Source organism: Anastrepha ludens, chromosome 5 (assembly GCF_028408465.1).
Source record: "Anastrepha ludens isolate Willacy chromosome 5, idAnaLude1.1, whole genome shotgun sequence".
NCBI lineage: Eukaryota > Metazoa > Arthropoda > Insecta > Diptera > Tephritidae > Anastrepha > Anastrepha ludens.
In genome coordinates, this window is record NC_071501.1 from 55,097,020 (window position 1) to 55,121,004 (window position 23,985).

A 23,985-nucleotide genomic window follows, 5' to 3' on the forward strand; every position below is an offset into this window, starting at 1 on the left:
GCAAAATAAAGAGAAAATACGGCATATTTTACAGTACTACTACGATAAAGGCAAAAATGCATCTCATGCCGCCAATAAAATTTGTGCAGTTTATGGACCCGATACGGTTTCCATTTCCACCGCACAACGATGGTTTCAACGTTTTCGTTCTGGTGCAGAGGTGATCGAAGATGCGCCACGGTCCGGAAGGCCTGTCGTCAAAAATTGCGATAAAATCGTTGAATTGATCGAAAGATACCGGCATAGTAGCAGCCGTAGCATCGGCCAAGAGCTACAAAATCGACCCGTTTTTGAAGCGGATGGTGACTGGCGATGAAAAGTGGGTCACTTACGACAACGTGAAGTGCAAACGGTCGTGGTCGAAAAGCGGTGAAGCTGCCCAGACGGTGGCCAAGCCTGGATTGACGGCCAGGAAGGTTCTTCTGTGAGTTTGGTGGAATTGGCAGGGAATCATCCACTATGAGCTGCTCCCCTATGGCCAAACGCTCAATTCGGACCTGTACTGCCAACAACTGGACCGCTTGAATGCAGCACTCATGCAGAAGAGGCCATCTTTGATCAACAGAGGCCGAATTGTCTTCCATCAGGACAACGCCAGGCCACACACATTTTTGGTGACGCGCCAGAAGCTCCGGGAGCTCGGATGGGAGGTTCTTTTGCATCCACCGTATAGTCCGGATCTCGCACCAAGTGATTACCACCTATTGCTGTCCATGGCGAACGAGCTTGGTAGTCGGAAGTTGTCCTCAAGAGAGTCCTGTGAAAATTGGCTCTCCGAGTTTTTTGACAATAGGGAAGCGAGCTTCTATAAGAGGGGCATTATGAAGTTGGCATCTCGTTGAGAACTCGTCATCGAACAAAACGGCGCATATTTGACTTAAATCGCATTATTATAACCAATTTTATGAACAATTGAAAATTCAATAAAAATACCGCAAGACTTTTTTGACAACCTTTAGTTCTATTTCCAAGAATGATAATTTTAATGAACGCATCGGTGTTGATCGACACAGGTTGTAGTATATTCCTCATGCATAATGATACAACCATAATGCTAAGCCTAGATGTTAAATTAAACCAAGAGCAGCGACGACTAGTAGGCATCGATATTAGCGAGATTACAGTAGACAATATTGAGCTAGATTTAACTTTCCATTCGGCTGAGGAATGTAATATAAAGCACTTGTAATTGTTAAAAACATTTTAAGTCAAGTTGATCTAATTGTTAATGAAGATGGTGTTAAGCTCAAGCAGAAGGTTGCACAGGAGAAAGCACAGCAAATACCAGGTACAAGAATTGATAATCAGTAGACAGAAGGTCGTTGAGTTTAAGGCAATAGTCAGCAGATCGATAAGTAGCAGGAAGATAGGTAATATTGGATAAAGGAATAAGTTTCTGTCCTTTCTTAGCCAAAGTTACGAATTATTTAAACAATTAAATAATACATGATATTATGTGAAGTATATGCCATTTGAAGCTACAATTTTACTCCATCTTTTTGGCAGTTCGAGTTCTTTAGGCTTGATTCATTCATTGAGCTAGAAGTGAACCGCTCTCCAATAAGGGCTGAGTGCATTGATCGGAACAGATGGTAATCCGTAGTTGCAATGTCTGGGGAATACGGTGGGTAGGACAAGATTTCCCAATTCAGTCCCTCTAAATATTTCTGGACCGATTTAGAAACGTGTGACCTGGCGTGGTTAGTTGGTTAGAGTAGTGATTCATCCAGAATCCAACTAGCGCTTCCGCACCATTTTGTTGCCACATCCTCGTTACCAAATTGTTTAACAGTTATTTGTAGCAGGACTATATCCAGTCTGTGCGGTTAAGGAACCTTATTAGGTTGTTAACGTCTAAGCCAGATAGTTGCTCGAGACTCTCGAACAGCGGTTTGCCCAGGGTTAACATTCTGTCCTTCCATAGGGCAGGGCAATCACAGAGGAAATGGAAGATTGTTTCTTATTCCTCCGGTTGCTTACAACTATGACAGTATGTGTTGTGAGGGATGCCCATTTTGGCGGCTTGTTCTCCGATAGACCAGAAGCCAGTTATGACTGCCGTAAGTCTGCAGGTGCAACGATTGCTTGAGGTTGTAGGTGGGCCATAACGTTCTGCTGATTTCGCATTTCGTCTGGTCTCTCCATCTACAATCTGCAATTCGAAGGTATTTTAGGGAAATTGCATTCTTGACCGCACCTAGTGGAGTGAATACTGGTACTGCAAGAGCGCTATTCATGGCAGATCCCCCTCTTGCCAGTTCATCAGCTTTTTCGTTACCTTCTATGTTCCGGTGTCCCGGGACCCAAATCAAGGTTACTCATGGTTTTCACTCAAGTTGGTGAGGCTATTCCTACTTTGCTCCACCATTTTAGAGGTTGTTATAGTCGCGTGAAGCGCCTGGATTGCGGCTTGGCTATCCGAAAGAATAGCGATATTGCCCTTAAAAGAGAAATCTGCGATTAGTAACCTACAGGCTTCCCCAATTGCTAGTACTTCCGCTTGGCGTTGTCATGCAGAAAAATCAGTTTGTCATGTCTACCGTCGCATTCCGCCCGCTTTTCTTTGAGATCTGGATTCACACGCATTGGCTGCAGTCGGTAACAATCGCCAGTGATGGTTTCAGACGGTTTATGGTGTCTATTATGAAGATGACACCCTTCTGATCCCACTAGTTGCACAACATAACCTTTGAAGCATGAATATTTTTTTTTGTTGTCGATAGACCTGGTTCACCTGGCACGCTCTCCTTCAGTTGATTGGCACCCAGTTACTTGCTTTCTGGATCACTCCCATCGCGTGCAAACGTTTACTGACGGTTGATCTGTCAACATCCAACTCTTTAGACATATTATCAAGGGTTCGACATGCGTCTTCATCCAATAATTGTAGTAGTTGAGTATCTTCGAATTTTTTATTAAGACCTCAAGGTGTATATACTTTCAAATCACCAGTATACAAAAATAGTATCAGCAGCGACACCTCTAACTGAAGGATTCTCAAGAATCATCTAGCTCTATCCAACGAAAAATACGGGAGCAGAAGTAGTGGTACAACCTTTGCAGAAGCCGTATTTGGCAACCCTACATATATCATTGCTGTCTGACTTCACTTCAAACCTCTTGAAGCGAAGAAATTCAGCATTTTTTGATTGCGACAGGTGTCTCACGTTGTAATGTCCACACTGAAACCATGCTTAAGATCGTTGTCCTATTTACCTATTATTAGTTTGTGAAAATCAATGAAACTGGTACGAACAGTATAGGAAATTGGTATACCGCCGAGATACACCAAACACTCGCCATTCAGGATCATAGAAGAGGTTAGAGATGCGAATTCAACTCACGAAAACTGCTACAAGGTGTGGTTATTGATGAACTCGACGAAGAAAGAGAAGCATTACGGAAACGAGAAAAAAAATATAGCTGGCCTACAACAAGAGAATTGGAAAGTATTCGATGCACGACGTAAAGCAGAGGCCACCCATGAAATAATTGTTTGCCATCAAGTTAACTAAATGTCGAACCAAGACCGACACTAAAATTTTATGAGCTGCACAAAATTGTTAAGAAGTTGGTGTTCCCACTACAGTCGGTTCTATGTTACCGAAACGACGCGGATTTATATCCGGATTCCCCGTACATGCTTGGGGAATATTTATGCTGCATCAACAACAAAAACATTGAAGTTGGCATGGTCGATATGAAGTCGTGTAGATTGATGATCGTAAAGGGCTCAGACACAGGTTACTGTTCCCAAATTTATGAAAGGAAACCATTACTGGAGTCCGATTGATCACGCAACTTTACGAACGAACGGAATAAAACGCCATTACAAAAGTACAAAAAAACAACTGAATAAATTTCGCAAAGAACGGAGCCTCGATTTTGCAAGGGACCACATGACTTGGAGTTCTGTTACAAATAGCGATCCCGGTAAATGGAAAAAGTAGTACTTAGGGTCGGATGGGTACAATTAAAATTTCCATGACTTAGGAAAGGAAGAAGGGTACTTGAGTCAACATCACAGCTGTGTATATGGTGTTACGTGCAAAATGCCAGGAAACAACTATAAAGCTCTGTCGGAATCCTCTCATCCCGAGATTCATGAAACATTTGGATTGATCCGAACATTATTGAAAATCTATGGAGATGGTTTGCTTGTAAGGTTTATGAGAATGGATAACAATTTAAAGGCAAAAATGTTTTAATTCGAATCATTAAAATGGCCTGGTCTGAAATTTCATTAGGCTATGTGGAGGGGTGGCCGCCGTAGCCGAATGGGTTGGTGCGTGACTAACATTCGGAATTCACAGAGAGAACGTAGGTTCGAATATCGGTGAAACACCAAAATTAAAAAAACATTTTTTTAATAACGGTCCGGCCTCGGCAGGCATTGGCAAACCTCCGAGTATATTTCTACCATGAAAAAGCTCCTCATAAAAATACATGCCGTTCGGTGTCGGCTTGAAACTGTAGGTCCCTCCATTTGCGGAACAACATCAAAACGCACTCCCCAAATAGGAGGAGGAGCTCGGCCAAACACCCAAAAAAGGGTGCACGCGTCAATTATATATATATATGTGGAGAATTTGGAAATACCGTTAAACGCCATAATAACCATTTTTTTTCATACAAATTTTTGCCTCTAATCAAATTATTTTCTCAAACACTCCAAGGATTGTTGTGTTTGCTGCACTGCTTTGACTTGATCGAAAAGACCAGTCGCTTATCACCCAAGAGGATTTCCTCCCCTTCATTGCTTGTTTTCGGTTTCTGCTCAAAATTTTGTAGAGCTATGTAATTCATAATTAAATGCAAATAACCTGGCTTCATGGCATTTGTAAGTTATTATGTCAACAATAGCAATATATTTGCCATCATAATTTACAAATACCTGGCCTAGCATCAAAGTTCATTAGCACTTAATTACCCTAATAATTCTAAATATTGTAATTCTCCTCTCGTTTTTTGTCAACTCTGTAAATATACCTTAATTTTAATTCTTCTATTAAAACGTGCATATATAATAAATATTCCTTCTTTCTCTTTTCGACAAATTCCACTGATTCGTAATTTTGTGGTTTTGTAGACGTTAGTAAAATGACGCCCATAAAAAACCATTTTGGGGATTCCGGCCAATCGCATTTTACAACAAAAAATAACACTCGTGTTATAGCGCAGAAAGGTGGCTTGGCAGTCCTACCATGTGTCGTCAAATTAAGTTCTCCAGCTACAGTAAGTATTACAAATTAATTATAAGTAAGCCTCTCCTAATTTATTTGTGCAAAAAAATATAGGCTCTACGCCATTTTGCCTATTCTACCCATTTTGTGCGAAAATAATCGCTTAGCATTTCAACGATATAATCACTCCTTCTATAAAATCCGGTATTATATTAGCGGTTCGTTTGAGTAAAAGAAACTCTAGTTTATGTTTTTAAAGCCGAGAAGCTCCCATATATATGAAGTAATTATTTTTAAAAGAAAAATTTAATGTAAAGATTAAATTTACTAAAAGACAGAAATAAAATATGAAATGAAATTAATTATCTACTTCAATGCTCATTCGTTATTTAGCAAAATTTTCTACAAGGTAGGTCAAATAGGGCTTTCCACCACTAAATAATTTTAAAACTTGTAATAATCATTTGTTTTAATTATTTTGTTTATAGAGTGAATATATTTTATGAAAATTAAGGTATAAAATGTCTTCAGTGGCCGACTCAACTCCTAACTAAGAAGGTTGTGTGAGCTGCTCTTGAAATAAAATATTCGAATTAATATGATAGAAAATTTCGATGATTTTAACATTGTATACATTTATATATTAAATAAAATAAATTTTAAACATTCAATATAAAATTAAATTAAAATTTCGTTTGTATGTACATTACGAAAAACTATGTAATTATTAGAGAACCACTCGACGATTTTTAAAGTCGAACCGAGCCGAGCATGTTCAGGGGCCTATTAAACACGCTTGAAGTGTTCGAAAGTCCAGTATTTTTATTAAAAATGCAGCAAGAAAAAAAGGTACATAAGTATCGATAATATTAAATTTCAGCTTGTTACATATGTTTACGAAAAATAACTGAATAGTTGAATAAATTTTTATTGTAATGTAAACGCAATTATAAGCTACTATTATCGACATTGCAAGCGCCATCGTATATCAGTATAGAAAGCACTGAACAACTGCTCACTGGCTACACTCAATATTCGTTGCCCAATTCGTTGTTGAATGACGAATTATTTCTATAACATAATATTATTGCAAATCATATCGCTATCATGCAAATCCAATTTGAATTTTGAATTTGTTCTGAATAAATAATAATTAAGAAATGTTTGGCCAAAGTTCGGTGTTTTTTTTTTGGCGAAACCGAACAGAATTTTTGTGGCCGAACATGGCTGATGCCAAAATCCGTTATGATTCAGACGTGTGAGTGCCAATGACAGAAAATGGCAGCTGGCTTAAGTATGTACTTTTAAATAATGTCCATGCGCAGAAATATGAAAATCGTTTGAAGTGCACTCTAGGCAGTACGCGTCACCGCACCGAAAACGACATAACTATTTTGTCGTTCAAAGGAACAGTAATTTTTCATAAAAATAAAGTAGGATATTGAACGCATATAAAGATCTTTTAATTTTTTTCTAAGTAGAAGTTGGCAGAAAGTTGGTAAAAAATTTAATTGCTTTTCAACACTATTTTTTTTCTAAGTTTAATGTTTGTTTTTTAATTTGTAGAAAAATTAAAATTTATGCAAACGCTTTCGCGATAATACTGCAAAATCTGACTAACTTTCCAAATCTGCTAATGACATCCAAAAAATCAAAAAGTCAACTTTGACTGACTCACTTGGGAAAACTTGACTCAAAACCCAGAAGAAAATACAAGTTCCTTGACAGTTCATTTATACATACTTCAGCAATCCAGAGAGAAACTCGAAAATTTTGTTTAACTCGGTTGCTACATTGCTTTATATTTAGGTACTCATAGTGGTTGTGAGTAAAAACTTCCATTGCTGTTTAGTAATTTTAACTTCTCATTGATTTATTTATTTTTGATAAATATAATTAAGAAAAATTTGGAAGTTTTTAGGGATTTGACCTATTTTTGTATATATTTCAAGGTTTCGTGGATTCGTCGTAAGGATTTCCAATTATTAACAGTTGGACTATCAACACACAGTAGTGATAAAAGATTTCTCGTCGAGCATGCGCGCCATATGGGGCACTGGTCTTTGAGAATTAAATCTGTGCGTGAAAACGATCGCGGGTTGTATGAATGCCAGTTATCCATTTACCCTACGGAATCAATATTTGTCGAACTTAAAGTTGTGGGTAAGTTTTTTAGGAGGCATATTTGTATATTTTATGCATGCATGTATGTATTCAAGACTATAAAAACAAAAATACTTTTGATCGAAATGTCGACCAACATGTAAGAATTTACCATTAAATAACTGATAAATACAATTTTTTCAATGAAAGCAACATTTTACTTAAAGAAAACAAAATTTGCAGGCATTTAACTCACTACCTGAATTTAGTAGTCCATGTAACCCATGACGTTCCCTTTGGCACCTTAATCCCATGCTGCGTCCGGCGCGTATTTCTACTACATAGGTATATGTATGTCGCCAACAGGAAATTAGAAAAAATTCATAAGGTATCTTCCAAGCTTTAACTAAACAAATCCGAAGAGATTTTTTCAAAAATTTGTATTTTAATAATATCTTATCATAAGCAAATGGTATGAAGCATGCACCTGCAGTTTCATAAAAAATTCATGATTTCTTAACGAATTGGCCGGACACGAACGACCCATCGGCATGGGATTAGGGTTAAAGGGAAATAGTAGTAGACTTGCTACATTTTGCTAAATTATGGCATGCATAATGCAACGGAAGATAGAGGGTTTTTATGCATTATCTGAATAACATAATCTTTTGCAGTTTTTTTACCCAATTGAATGAATGCTTTAACGACGTATTCAGTGACTTGATACGAAAATACTATATATCCGTCTTCCGAAAAAACAGTTTTTATATAATATATGTATCAATGCTGAAAGGAAACTTACCACACATATACAAACACAAGAAAGGCTTCATTATAATAGACTATGAATAAGTTCGTGCGGTTTTTTTCGAAATTTGAAACTTTATTGACGTAAAATGGTTACAAATTTAATATTCAAAATATTGTCCATCGCTTACTACTACTTTTTCCCATCTTTCTGGCAATTCACGGATTCCCTTTGTGAAAAATTCGGTCGGTTTTGCCGCAATCCACGAATCGATCCATTTTTTGACTTCATCGTAATTACGGAAGTGCTGGTCCGCCAGGCCATGTTGCATCGATCGGAAGAGATAGTAATCGGACGGCGCAAGGTCTGGACTATACGGCGGGTGGGGTAGGACATCCCATTTGAGCGTTTCTAAGTATGTTTTGACCACTTGTGCAACATGTGGCCGAGCATTGTCATGTTGCAAAATAACTTTGTCGTGTCTATCGGCGTATTGCGGCCGTTTTTCTCGCAGTGCTCGGCTCAAACGCATCAATTGTCGTCGGTAGACATCCCCCGTAATCGTTTCATTCGGTTTCAGTAGCTCATAATACACAACACCCAGCTGGTCCCACCAGATACACAGCATAACCTTCAGGCCATGAATATTCTGCGCCGACGTCGATGTTGAAGCATGGCCAGGGTATCCATACGTTGCCCGACGTTTTGGATTGTCGTAATGGACCCACTTTTCATCGCCAGTCACAATTCGATGCAAAAAACCCTTTCTTTTGTGCCGTTGAAGCAGTTGTTCGCATGCCATAAAACGGCGTTCAACGTCTCTTGGCTTCAATTCATACGGCACCCAATGGCCTACCTTTCGGATCATTTCCATGGCTTTTAAACGTTTGGAAATGGTTGATTGATCAACTCCCAAAGTTTTTGCAACCTCTTCTTGCGTTTGAGCCGGATCTTGATCGAGCAATTCCTCCAATTCGGTATCCATGAACTTTGGCGGCGCACCCTCGCGTTCTTCGTCTTCCAAGCCAAAATCACCACTTTTAAAGCGTGCAAACCACTTCTGGCACGTTCGCTCAGATAGAGCATGCTCACCATAAACTTCCACCAAGATACGATGACTTTCGGCTGCTTTTTTCTTCATATTAAAATAATGAAGAAGAATTCCCCGCAAAAACACATTATTTGGCACGAAATTCGACATTTTCAAGTGTGGTAAAAATATTGTTGTTTACGCTTCAAATAAAAAACTTATACTGACGTTTGTGCCTTACGACAGTAGCTCTCCAATGAATGTTTGGAAATGTGGATCGATGGAATAATAATCAAGTTACGCCATCTGTTGTAAAACCGCACGAACTTATTCATAGTCCTATTAATATATTGTGTATAATACTTTTACGATAAAGAAATTCATGGAAATGTTAATTATGAAATACAAATTTTTCATTATAAATTTTTATAGAACTTTCTTCGTTATCGTTATTTATATTTACATAACGTAAATTAATCAAATCAAATACATTTTATCGTTTATTATTGTAGTTTTATTCCAAAAAAATATATACTAAAAAAATGCATATTATATCACAATTATGTCCTTAAAAATTAGCGATAAATTAGGAAACAAGAAAATCGTATACTCTTTTTAAATTCTTAATCTAATTTCATCTTTTGCCAAATCGAACCACGAAGTAGTAGTGAAATAAACGCTTTCACAAATTACGTAGTCAGTAACCAAACTAGAGGTGTCGGCACGAGGAAACACAACAATAACACTAGTTTACGAATTTTCACTTTCAAAAATGGTCCTCGACCAAAAAGCGTTTTTTAGACTAATTTGAGGTCGCTGAAACCAAAAATGAATTTTTTTTTTTCAAAGAACGGTTTCCGAGATATTCCCAAAAAACCTGATTTTTGGGCAATAGTGCAGTTATTACCTGCAATCTCGAAAACAGTGCGCGTCATTTCTTTGAAGTGCATAAATTTCGAAAGGCACACATATAACCTACATGGCAATATATAATTCGTGTCAATGGAAGTCGTAGTTTTCGCAAAACAGCTGTTGAAAGTTAAATTATCAAAGTTTATTAACTTTTTTTTTGGAACAAAATAATTTTTTATATCGACATAAGATAGGTTTTCTGAAAGACAATTTTGTCACCTACATTTTAAGCCTAAGTTTGTCAGAATCGACGAAAAATTGTAGAAGTTATAACGTATTATGTGAATGAAGACAATTTCATCGTGTGTCGTATATCCTTTTGATGCATACAATACGGTTTCGAACAAAAGTAAATCATGCCAGCCTGCATATTGAGTCACGCAAAATAACTGTTATTAGGCTCACTATAATTAAAAACAATATTTATTTCATACAAATAAATAAATATATATATATATACATATATATATATGTCGCAGAATAGGCTTATTTGCCCATTGTACCAATTCCAGCTAAATAAAGCTAGGTATGACCATTGTTCGTCTGTGTATATTTTTCGGTGGCGCCATATTTCTGCAAGTATAAATTTGTGCACGACGACAGAGGGCTAATGAAGAATTTTGTGATAGCTTTGGCAAAAAAACCCGAAAACACAGCCGTTAAATACTTGAAAACCAAGTTCCCAAGATTGTCACCAGAGAAAATCAAAGCGGGTATATTCGTCGGTCCAAAAGAAATTGTTTACGGACACAGAATTTCAACAATGCCTTGACAGTTCCGAAGCTAAAGCTTGGAAAGCTTTCCAAAAAGTTGTTCATGGATTCTTGGGAAACAACAGGAGCAGCAACGACCGTCAATTGATTCATACAATGATGAAATACTTTAAAACTATTGGTTAGTATTGTAAAACGTACATACTCCAAAATATATTTATCATATGAATGATGAACAAGGCGACCGATTTCATCAAGATATTGCTACGATTGAAAAGCGTTATGAGGGCTTTTGGGATCAAGGAATTATGAGTGACTACTGCTGGATGCAACTTCGTGAAGATTCCGTGCAACATAAAAGAAGAAGTTTGAGAGTAAAAGCGTATTTTCGACCTCAAACGTAGCCAAGTCAAAAGCTGCAAAATCACACGTGTTGACTTTATGGGTCATAGCTTCTACAATTTTTCGTCGATTCTGACAAACTTAGGCTTAAAATGTAGGTGACAAAATTGTCTTTCAGAAAACCAAAAATGCCTGTTTCTTAACTTTCAACAGCTGTTTTGCGAAAACTACGACTTTCATTGACACGAATCATATATTGCTATGTAGGTTATATGTATGCCTTTCGAAATTTATGCACTTCAAAGAAATGGCGCGCACTGTTTTTGAGATTGCAGGTAATAACTGCACTATTGCCCAAAAAACAGGTTTTTTGGGAATATCTCGGAAACCGTTCTTTAATTAAATTCATTTTTGGTTTCAGCGAGCTCAAATTAGTTTAAAATACGCTTTTTGGCCGAGGGCCATTTTTGGTGTAAACTAGTGTAATCATTCAATGAGCATGTGTGGTGGAATCATAACCTTGTCACAAGGCAGCCAAATTGTATTATTTGGGGAATGTGTAGGAATGTACGTAATAGGTGCTGTTCATCTGGAATGCCGTACCACAAAAAAACAAAAACTGTAGAATAAACACTCTTAATATCAATAACTTCAGCTTGAAAATGAATCTTCCACACGAAGTTCTTCGACACGAAGACGCAGTCTGCTGAAGAAATGCTTTTATAGGGGTTTTCAGTAAGAGCGCTTCAACTTTTGAACTTTTTTGAATAAAACACAAACGGTTTGACTTTTTTAACTAATTTGTTTTTTTATTATCGAGTTTGAACCTATACATACATTTAAGTATGAAATTCGATTTCTTTTGCATGACCACCGCGTGCACGTTTTACGAAGTCCAATCGTTGAACCCAATTTTCGACCACTCTTTTGCATAAATCGGCCGAAATTCCAGCAATTTCGCGTTCAATATTGGCTCTGAGCTCACATAACCCCAAAACGGGACGGCTTGTTAAATGGACCGTAAAATGGCCGTAATGCTCTTAAAGTAGCAGCAACAGAACGATTATTTTCATAAAACATTTGCACGATTTGCAATCGTTGCTCAAGTGTGTAGCGTTCCATGATGAAATGTATACTAATGAAGTTTACAAATGACAAGCGAAAAATAAAAAATATTGCGTCGTTCGCCCTCCCTATCGGAAAAAAGTTGAAGCGCACCTATTGAACAACCCTATACTAAACTATTATTTCATTAATACTTGCGATTGGATATACAAATGAATTAGTACGCAAAATTGCCCAATGAAACTTTCCAACCGAAAAACGAGCAATTGCGAAATCTGGTTCCGTAATGCCAATTTTGCTTTTCCATGTACATCCATATGTAGGATTTTTAGTACTTTTTTAATCGTTGTGAAATAGAAAGTAGTTTTTAAAAGAGACAATTTGTCTTTCGGAGGGCGTTCAAAATAGCTGATTTAGAGTAAGAAGGTGCCGGTGCACAACACCTTCAATAATTACATCGTACTCATATGGCCTGGTATGTAAACTCGAGTCAACTGACATGATGTAAATAAAATCTCAACCGCGCAAAGTTTTTCTTTATTTATTTAGCCAAATGAGCAAAGTGAAGGGCCCCAGTAAGGGAAATCATTTAACTTATATAGGATTCTAGTTAAAGGAGCATATTTGGCATAATTTTACTTAGAAACTCCAATATAAAATATTAAGACCTAACGCAGATTATGTATGGAAATAATGAAAATTAATCTTTCCGAAAGGGTAGGATAGTCAATTGAATTCTTCAGAAGGGGAACTATAAAACTATAGGCAAAAAAGCCAAATCTATTATGCAGAGGTTTTAAATTTATTAGCTGACAACGCGATTCATAAGACGGTAAAGGTTCTTTAAACTTCGACGAACGGAGCAAAAAAGTAATGATTGTTTTTTGAATTCATTCCGTGCATATGATTAGCATGATACGCTCTCTAACTGAAGGCAGTGACGTCAAATGTAGATCTTATAAGTACAAAAGAGAAACCATGTAACCACATTCAGAAACAGACGATTCAGAGTACACGAAATCTGTAGCTTACTAAGCTCAGCTTGAAGAATGATGGAATCATGCAAATCACTAATTGTAGAGTACTATATAGCATGAGTTCATCTGCATATAGTAAATAGATACTTAGATGATGAAAAGCTGGCATAAATGTCATTAATAAATAAGGCAGCGCTGTCAATATGTTTCTTTGAGGAATGCCAATCGTCGCGATAAAAGGCTTAATGCAGACATTGTTGAAAGCAAACACACAATATTTATCGCTCAGATAAGATTTAATCTACTCAAGTAATTTATCTACTAAAACTCTTCGGGACACTTTGCTTTTCGGGAATGCTTTCAAAAAGGCAGTATAAATTGTATCCACTTGATGACCTTCTTGAAAGGCAGCAAAACAATATTCACCGAAAATCGCAAGTTTGGACACATCAAGCTACTAAGTGCGAATAACAATTTCTCTTGAATAATTTAGGATACCTTGTGCAATTTCGAAACCGGTTTATAATTCCCAGCGTTGTTCTTATTGTACAATATATACCACCTTCATCAAAAAGTTCCGGAACAACCACTAAGTGGCGCTCTAAGTCAACTGATAAGTTCTGGTTTTTTTTGTTAGGTTGCGTATCTGTGATTAACATTCATACCAAAATTGTGTCGCTATTGTTTGACATTTATAAAATTTACGCTAACTTGGGTATAAGGATTAAAAATGGATTTGAATTTGTAACAACGTGTTTGTATTAAATTTTGCGTTAAAAATAGATTCAATGCCACGAAAACCTTAGAAATGTTTGTAAATTGTTTCGGTAATGATACTCTATAGAAAACAGTCGTTTACGAGTGGCATCAACGCTACAGAAGAGAACTTGCCTCCATCGAGGATGACAAACGTAGTGGTATGTCTTCAATATCGAATACTGATGAAAACATTACTGAAGCGAAAGAAAAGTTGATCAGGAGATCAGAGTATTTGAGCATTGCTTATGGACCCATCACTGTAGTTAATGTTTTAGGTTTACACCGTGTTGCTGCAAAGTTGGTTCCAAAGGATTTAAACTTCATGCAAAAAAGGTACTGCGTCGACATCGCTAAAGATATGATTTGTAAGACTGAATCCGGCCCAACATTTATAAAACGCATCATTACTGGAGGCGTGACGTGGGCTTATGAGTACGACACGCAATCCAGACCTTAGACAAGTGAGTGGAGAGCTTTGAATGAATCAGGATCAAAAGAACCACGTGTTTTTCAGTCAAGAAAGAACGCGATGCTCACGGTTTTTATAGATTACAACGGTATTGTACGCCATGAATTTTCGCAAAAAGGTCAGATTATTAATAATAGTCCTTATTTGGGCATTATTAGACGATTACGTGAAGCGATTCTCCAAGAAAGAAAGGATTTGAAGGAAAATACCTAGTGGATTTTTCCCCATGATAACTCACCGTGCTCCAGCGTGTGCCATCATTATCCGTAGATATTTGACCAAGAACGAAACAAATACCATCCAACAGCCTTCGAATACACCTAAATCTGTTTGAACGAGTCAAAAAACCACTACGGAGAACATGTTTATACAGTTTATGTTTTAAACATGTTTATGTTTTAAATGGAAGTAATAGAAAATCGAAGACGCTATCAGAGCCTATACCGAAAATAGAGGTTCAGAAATGTTTCGAGAGTAGGATCAAACGCTACATAGGTGTGTTGCCGTTGATGGTGAGTACTTGCAAGGCAATAATATCACTTGCAGGAATAAACTTGTAGTTTGAATTTTCTGAAATATATTCCGGTATTTTCGATTCTGCGTCTATTTTCTTACTATTGTTGTTTATAAATGATTAGTAGCATTCGAAAATATTTGATTTTTGATTCTTCGTTGCGGCCTCCAGTAATTGAAATTGAAATTCTGCGTGTATAGTAGAGTTTGTGGTGAGCGCGATTGTAAGAGCTGTTTTTTTAATTATGAATATAAAGAAGCAGTGCTTTCAACCTTTTCTTAAGAATCAATAAACTTGCACCAATCACTTGGATTATATACATATATTGTATATATATCGACATTATTGTAATTTATTATGGGTGGTTGCCTGTTTAGCTTTGACTGTCAAATTTGAGTTTATTTGAATTATTTTGTGAGAGGAAAAGCTAATGCCTCGTTTGCTTAAGGTATTGAAGGTGAGGTTATGATTATTTTGGCCGCTGTAGATTAAAAAACGAAACATAAACAAATAGTTAAAAGGGTAAAAAAACACGTTTATAATTAATTTTTAAGCATTTGTTACATAGAGGCCAAATCCGTTATCCGTAAATTAGTAAGAATTACATGTTCAATGTTGCAAAATTCTATTTTTAAATATTTCAGAAGCCGTTGCTGAAATCGTAGGGGCCCCGGATTTGCACATTAATGAAGGATCATCTTTGCGGTTAGAGTGTAGACTTAAAAAGGCAACCGAAAATCCTGCTTTTGTTTTTTGGTAAGTAGAGTTAAAATAATTTGAACCAATCTGCTTTCCTTGAAAATTAATTTTGAACTAGCAAAAGTTCGTACATTTTGAACATCTTCCCTTTCGATTCATCATTAAGACTGGATAAGGTCAGGAATCAAATATTCCACGATAATAGCATTCTGGTACATCAAACTAATGAACGAATTATAAGAGACCCCAACACTTTAGCCACCGGCATTTATAAATACAAAAAATATGTTGCTGACGGATTTGACGAAATTTGAGTAATAAATTTTTGTTTATGTATGTGTTCTGTTGAAGGTTGAGGAAAAATTCTGAAAAATACTCCATCAAGTGCTTTAAATGAATAAAATTAGACATATTATTTCAATGTATATAATTAACTGTAATTAAACTTAATAAATATGTTAATGCATTTCAGTGTTTTTCATTTCAATTGAAAATATTTACGAGTAGTTGTTTCGCTTATCCGCGTTGACTGCCATTATTGCTGGAGTGGGTTTTAATAAGCTATCTTCGGTAAGATGATTTACCCAATGAATTCACTCCTCCTCATATTTATCTTACTCCCTCGTGTGAGGAATCTGAGAGTACAGCTTATGACAGATGTATCCTGCCAGGTTCTCGAAGCAGTACAATTGAGACAATTTCAGCAATTTAGCCGTGTGGAACTACGTGTACATATAAGCGAAATAATTAATTTTAATTGAACTGAAAAATACTAAAATAAATATATATATTGAAAAAGTTTAACTGATTTAATAGATTTATAAATCATATTTTAAATGATTTGTTAATTTGTATGGAATATACATGGCAATTTTCACGCAGGCTGTACTCACTTAATTTTTGTCCGGAATCCGTTTTACATTATTTTAATGAATTATAGAACGCTAAATTACATATATTGAACAAGTTTTATTAATTTGAAGTACTTAATTGAGTAAATTTCATAACTTTTCGTCAAACTTCAACAGATCATAAACCTAAGAAAAAATTGGTTGCACAATTTCATTACATCCGTCAGCCGTTCGTTCGTTTCTTTTTTCATTCACAAAATTTTTCGTAATCTTATATCAACCAATCATAAAAAAAAAAATATCTGCTACTGGTTTATTTTAGACTTATGTATAGTAAATATGTTACATGCACCAAACCAGACCGGTTTTTTTTTTCTAGTGCTTGTTAATCGTAATCCATAATCCATAGCTTACATAAATATTTTGTGGTTTAATATTAGGTCATAAATAATAATTTCTTATTTAAATTCTTGATAAAAGGACTTCAAAATGAAAATATGGTCATTTTATAAATGCTTTAAATTGCACTGAACACTGAAAAATATAGGGTATAAAAGAATTGTTTCGTACAAACAAATCCTAACCATTTCTATTGTATTTCCACCAAACGTAGGAATACTTCAGGAACGAAACATAGCTTTTTTGTAGAAATTAAATTTAATTACTGAATACCTTGTATACGTAAACTTCAAAATTGCTTACGATTTGACCTCATATTAACCATAGAATGCTTCTATCCATGCGTAGTATCCTATTTAGGTATTATAATACCTTTACCAAAGCTATGTAGTAAATTATGCGTAGGCTAGCAAATATTTTAATCCCAAAAATTGTTTGAGGTTTACTGTAATAGTCAATAGCGCGAATCTTAAGTAACATAATTTCTCATCGTATAAGTTTTTTGCATTTCTTAATTATATGTAGATAAATATTATTTCCTAATTTCGATGGCCAGTTATAGGCCATGGGAGTCTAAGCACGCTTTCGTACGTATCTTGACATGGTTGGGCTTTCCGCGAGAAATGCTCCTTGTGCTGCTGCAGATGTTACATCTATAAGTCGACGACTCCATCTACCTACAACAAGTAGATTCTGATATTTTAAACTATTGCCCTAAGGCGGTTGGTATATCCACCCATCTTGCACTGTTGAATGCACAGTTTCAATGCACTGCATACGTGTGATGCGTACAACTGGTAGGTGGATGGAAAACTTCATGTTTCGTTTTATTCGTCCAAATAGGTGTTTTTTTGGTTTCGTTCATCATGTAGACATTTTTGCATGAATTAGCCACCGCCATATCCTTTGTGCAATTTGTGCAGGGGGATTTGCGGAAATCAAACGATTACCCCATAATCATTCGGATCCATGCCTAAACATGAGAATTGGGTAAAAAGTCAATGTTTGATGAGTTCAAGGACTGTTGAGTATATTCATAAAGCGAGTCGGGGATGAATCTGGGGATGAGGCGGTGGGCCCACCTGCCTTTTATAGTCACATTGTGCCTGCCAAGGTCTACGCTCAGCTGTTATGCACACTGATTGGATTGGTTGTGGTTGCGATTCGAAGCGTAAGTCAGCCATGGAGAGCGCCGCATCTTCTGAGGCTGAAGGCAGAGCAGACTCTACGAGGATCAAAACCAAACTATTGTACCATTCCAGCGAAAACTTGCTTTACCTTCTACCTTGGTGCTGCGATATTCACCTCTGATAGGTATAGCACACAAAATTTTACTTTTCACGACATTAGAAAAAAGCTAACAGCGATTTTGTTTTGGATCTCGTACATTCATCAGGAGTGTCAACAGCAGTGGTACTCGAGAGATACTTTGAATGTCAACCTACTATCTACTATACCATTATTGCTAGGTATTTGATTGCGGAAATGGCTGAGATATTAAAATCTCCAGTTCCAAAAGCGACCTTGTCTGGCTTTTTTAGTAGATATAAGAACGTCTCCAGTTTTTTGTTGTGCTAACTCTAAGTTACTTTGTGCTAACCAAGATTTCACGCTCAGTTCGTGGATTGTGTTATTGTGTATATGGTATCGCCTAAATTTTTAGGTGCCGCCATAATTGCAATGCCCTCGACAAAATCAATTATTCTCATTTCATCTGGAATCCTGACACGGAGAATATCATCTTACCGTATATATCCCACAATAATGGCCCGAGTACCCAGCCCTTTGGAACGCCGCCCGTCATTTCGACATTTTTACGACCCTTTGCCTTGCACCAACCTTTGCCTTCTTTGGGGAAAAATTATCTTTTGTTGTTTGCTGATAGTTTTATTTGGCTTTACTGTTTCAGAATTTTTGTCTGACGTTGAATATGCAGAGGTTGATGATCAGTAAAGATATTTGACCCTCTACACCCATAGACATAGTTTCTTAAATTTGCTCACCTATGGACAATAATTCTTTTTCGTTGAGTGTGTAATTGGCTTCTGTTTTGAACATAAATAAAACGTAATAAATATAGCGTGGGTCATGTAAAATTTGCTTTTTGAATCGGCTATAAAAAAAACGAATCAATATTTTTTCAAACTTTTTTTTTATTTTGAAGATTGAACATTGTCATTTATGAATGAAAAATAATATCGTTCAAATGACTGCCACGACTGGCTTTACAGTAGCCCATTCGATCAACCCAATTTTAAAGCACATTTTCGATTGTTTGGGCTCCAACTTCATGAATGGCAACTTCGATTTCGTGTTTTAAAGCATCAATCGTCTCTGGATGGTTCGCATAGCATTTGTCCTTAACGGCTCCTCGCAAAAAATAGTCCAACGGGCTTAAATCACAGCTCCGAGACGGCCAATTGATATCGAAATTCAAAAACGGTAGCCAAAAGTTCTAGTGTAACTTTGGCAGTGTGACAAGTTTTACCGCCCTGTTGAAACCAATTGTCGTCCATGTCATCTTCTTCAATTTTTGGAAACAAAAACTCGTTGAGCATGTCACGGTAACACTCGCCATTTACTGTAACCGCGGAAGAAGAAGAAGACTCACCACTTTCGAAAAAGGTTTTCAATATTTCCCAATTTTGTTCAAGCGTATAGCGTCCCATTTCGTAAATGTCAAACCTTTAAGTAAATTATGAACACATTTGACATGTCATTTGTGTTAATTAATTAATTAATAATTGGCGCGTACACTTCTGTTAGGTGTTTGGCCGAGCTCCTCCTCCTATTTGTGGTGTGCGTCTTGATGTTGTTCCACAAATGGAGGGACCTACAGTTTCAAGCCGACTCCGAACGGCAGATATTTTTATGAGGAGCTTTTTCATGGCAGAAATACACTCGGAGGTTTGCCATTGCCTGCCGAGGGGCGACCGCTATTAGAAAAATGTTTTTTTATTAATTTTGCCTTCACCGAGATTCGAACCAACGACCTCTCTGTGAATTCCGAATGGTAATCACGCACCAACCCATTCGGCTACGGCGGCCGATGGCATTTGTGTTACCATTCTCAAAAAAATAGGTGGTTCAAAAAGCAAACGCTATATGGCCCACCCTGTATATCAATATAAAAACAATTCTTAACGCCAGACAGAGGAATTTTCGATAAGCTACTTTCGCTCAGCAGAGTAGACTTAAGACTTTTAACTGATTCTTTACAGACTACTGTAGCCTGAGATATCACTTAAAAAAAATGGTCTCTATGAGACCATCATCTGGCGGTTCTGTGAAATGGACTCTAAAAATTCAGCACATATTCTTTGTGAATGTCCTGCACTAGGCAGAGAAAGGTTAAAACACCAAGGTATTGCCGTGCATTTACCTATATAAATTATGGAACAATAAACCTTAAAATGTGTTAAAATCCTTAAAGGTGTTAAAATCCTCAGTAGGCTTTGCACAACAGATCTCTTTTGATCACAGTGCGCGGTAGCTTGAAAACAAGCTAAAAATATCATACATATTCTTTTGAATAAATGATCGGATGAAATAAGTTGTGACTCACTGTAAATCTATTTCTTCATTATCCCTTAAAGTTTTACACATTTTTCATGTGACTGTTAGAATAATTGCGGGAGCTTTTTAACTGAAGTAATTGAACAGTTTTTCTTTGAATTTCATTGACCAATGACCTGTGCAGAGTATATTTTTAGTGAGAGAAGTAAAGTGTACGTGCCATAAATTTTGTGTATAAATCAAAGTTTAACCAGAAAACGTTGATACATAGAGAAGGCTCAGGAACGAATGAGAAGGTTAAATGTCAAATGCTACCAAAACGCGGCTAAGAAATTTTTATTATTCCAACACATGTGAGAGTTAATATAGCTGAGCGTAGTCAACATAATTATAGTCTTATATATATTTAAAAAAATTTTACATAAAAGTATGTACAAAACCACGAGCCGCGGTTACTCAATAAGCCGTGTAGTTTTCATCGTTGTCGAGTATAGCCTGGCATCTTCTTCATGCTTTGAACCAGCTTTTTTGCGCAGCTCGTCGACAAACAGGACTAGATTTTGCGAGCTTCACGCACGAGTTGCTTTAAATCATGGACTGGCCTTCCGGCAATATGCGTTTTCATAGTTCTCCACACATTTTAAATGGGGTTGGCGTCTGGGGACTGGGAAGGTCGGTCCAATACTGTGACGCCATTTTCTTGTTTTGTTGTTTCTCAATGTGTTTTTCTGAGAGCAGTGATTTTGATGGTGTGGGACGGTAGGATATGTTCGCCTCCTTCAGTCGACGTTCGATGGTGTTGTTACTCACATCTATTCCCTTTTTAGCAAGAACTGATCGTGCTTGGCGTAGTCACAAAGAAGGGTCCCGCTTAAAAAGTTGGACGATCACTATATCTTGCTTTTTTGTCGTCACTCACTTCAAGCCGCTCTCGGAAAAGTCATCAACATTTTTGTCCACCTTATGCCGCTGATTCCACATCACAACAAACTTTTTTAATTACTTTTGCAGCCGCGGCGTAAGATAATTTCGGCCCTTTCGAATGTGTGCATAAAAATACCGCTTCAAAGCGCTTCGTGCACTTCTCACTCATTTTTGTTTGGTTGCGTTTACGGGAAAGTTTCGAATGACACTAACCTAACTCAGGTATCGGAGCTCTCGAGTGGGACTATAATGCAGAAAGAAGCAGAACGATATAATATATATCTTGAAGTTACAAGAAAAAAACCGGACACGGACTGTAAATATAGCGTTTGGAGCAAAGTACTTTCATTCATAAAACGAGCAGCCCATATGCCAAATTTGCTCAACGATGGCAAAAATCATATCAAAATATTAAATACTGGAATATTTCTTATAGAAATATTTGCCAATATTTGGGGAATCGTGAATTTTTGTCATGTCGAATGGTCGCGGCTGTATGTAAATATGTCTTATAAATGCTCGACAGCCGCAGCTGATGTGCGACAAGTGCGTGAAGAAAACAGCTACAGCTTATGAAAAAGTTCTGTCTCGGACATTTCGATACTAGAGAAAATTTCGAAACAATTATTTTTTCTTCTCTGATAGTAGGTTAATAATTAATTAGTATGTTACTTTACGTACTAGATGTAGTTTTCCCGTTGATAAAAAGTGCATAAAAACATATGTATTTAGCTGCAAAATCAGAAACTTACTCTGAAATCAGATTGCGGCTTATTTGGAGGTTACTGTACATACCCCTGAAAACACAAAAGAAAAATATTGTCTCATTCAGAAGGGTTTCCCGCATATAATAGACTACTCTTGTACAAAAATATGAAAAAATGAACACGCAATTAATTAATGAAAAAAGTGCTTTTTTCGCTTTTGTTTTCAAAAAAGGTGTTAAATAACATTAATAAATGAAATTTTTTTGTATTTTGTTGGCTAATTAGTTGCGCATTTTATAGATATAGATTATCGGTTTGAAACTTAGACGCCATTTTCAAAAACATGGTTTTCAGAAAACGTGTTTCGAAGTTTTCAGAAGGTAGACAGTATACTCACATGAGGGACGGTACACAGGCCTGTAACTCCGAAATCACTTTGAATTCCACTATAAAATTTTGAGGGTATACTCTTCTATAATATATCTAACGATTGCAGTAAAAAAAAATCGATTTTTTTTAGCCGACTGATAAGAGGCCTCCCTTAATATTGAAGAAATCACTGAAGCTTCTTCGAGCTGTGTTCACCTACAGTATTGTTCAGAGACCAAAGCCTCAAATTGTTGAACTAAAAATTTTTAGTCATTGTGCACTTTTATTTGTAAAATTTAATACATACATACTTTTCCTTTTAAATATTAAAATTTATATATCAAATAATTATGAACTACTCTATGTAAGGTCCTAAAAAGTTGTATGAGTAAATTGTGAAACAAATTTGTTGATGCTTCATAATTCATAATTTTTAGCACAATGCTGTGCCTATGAATGTGCGCTGGATTCCTTGAAAATGTTTTGCGAGTCTTAATAGTTTTGCCCTGCCACGTGCGCGCAGCCGCATATGTACTAGTATATGAATTCACATATTTGTATGTGCATATGCCATCTTCCTGAGCGCTTGGCAATGAATCATTTCTCTATGAAGGAATTCATTAGATTTTCTTGAAGTATCTATATTTATATGCATATAAACATACCTACATACAATCAAAAAATCTTCTAATATATAGTGCAATTTTCATAAAAAACCAAAATGAATAAATCTATTATGTAAGCAAGCCAATGCAAAAAACAAGTTATAATGTAAACTACATTTTTTCATACCTGTACATATCCCTAAATGAGGAACGGACCAGAACTGAACCTTGTCTATAAATATACGTTCTCTCGTATTACTGTTCAAATGAATATTACGGAATCTGGCAATTTAATAATCACTCTATACGTATTATAAAAATATCTTTTTTTGTACAAAGTACGTGAAAAGCATTGAGTAGTTTTGGGAACCTCCGATTAGTATTCATTATCATATAATAAAGTTTTTTATTAGGTCGCAGCCACATTCAAAAATATAGCCGAAGTGAAGATTTTACATACCCACTTCGATTGACACCCATACTGAATTATTTTAGTAATTATTAAATTCATTTTATTCATTGAAATGTATTTTTAAAAAGGTGATAACCATACTCAAAAATATATTCGAAATTAAGGTTTTTCAAACCTCTTTCCTTTGATATCCACATTGTTTTATATCATTTATTATATGTATTATTTTTACTTCAACTTGATTTTTCAAACATTTGGCTACTCTCTTCAAAAATATTTCCAAAATTAAGCTCCCTTAAATCTTTCTTCAGCTCACACATCGCATACCCTCTTCAAAAAAATCATACTCAGATTTCTCGATTTTGAGTTATACATCGAGCTGGCTATTTTTAATCATTCAAAAAAAAAAAAACAGCTAGACCCCTTTTGTTCTTACGAAAGAAACTGGACTGAAATTGGCAAACATTTCATATTTTTAGTTGCGTTGTGATACTCGAAGTGAGTTGATCGCAATCATTAATTGAAAACAAGCCTTTTTCGAGTTGCGACACATTTTCTTCTTCTTTTTAAAATTGCTTATAACTTACTTTACAACCTTGAATATCAGTAAAATAATCGTAATAGTTCACGTAATACGTTAAAATTTTATATTTCAGAATTATATGTCAGTTTCTCCAACAAGTTAAAA

The 23,985-nt window shown here is 36.2% G+C and overlaps 1 protein-coding gene across 2 annotated transcripts in view; it reads left to right on the forward strand.

Annotated features, from left to right (window-relative positions):
• The window catches only part of LOC128865060 (uncharacterized), a 91,099-nt gene that overhangs the window by 18,378 nt on the left and 48,736 nt on the right, over window positions 1-23,985 (forward strand). For both annotated transcript variants that reach the window (XM_054104980.1, XM_054104981.1), the window contains 3 exons: window positions 5,090-5,235; window positions 7,136-7,346; window positions 15,460-15,571. In XM_054104980.1, the coding sequence (XP_053960955.1) occupies window positions 5,090-5,235; window positions 7,136-7,346; window positions 15,460-15,571 (469 nt within the window). The remainder of the gene's footprint in view (window positions 1-5,089; window positions 5,236-7,135; window positions 7,347-15,459; window positions 15,572-23,985) is intronic.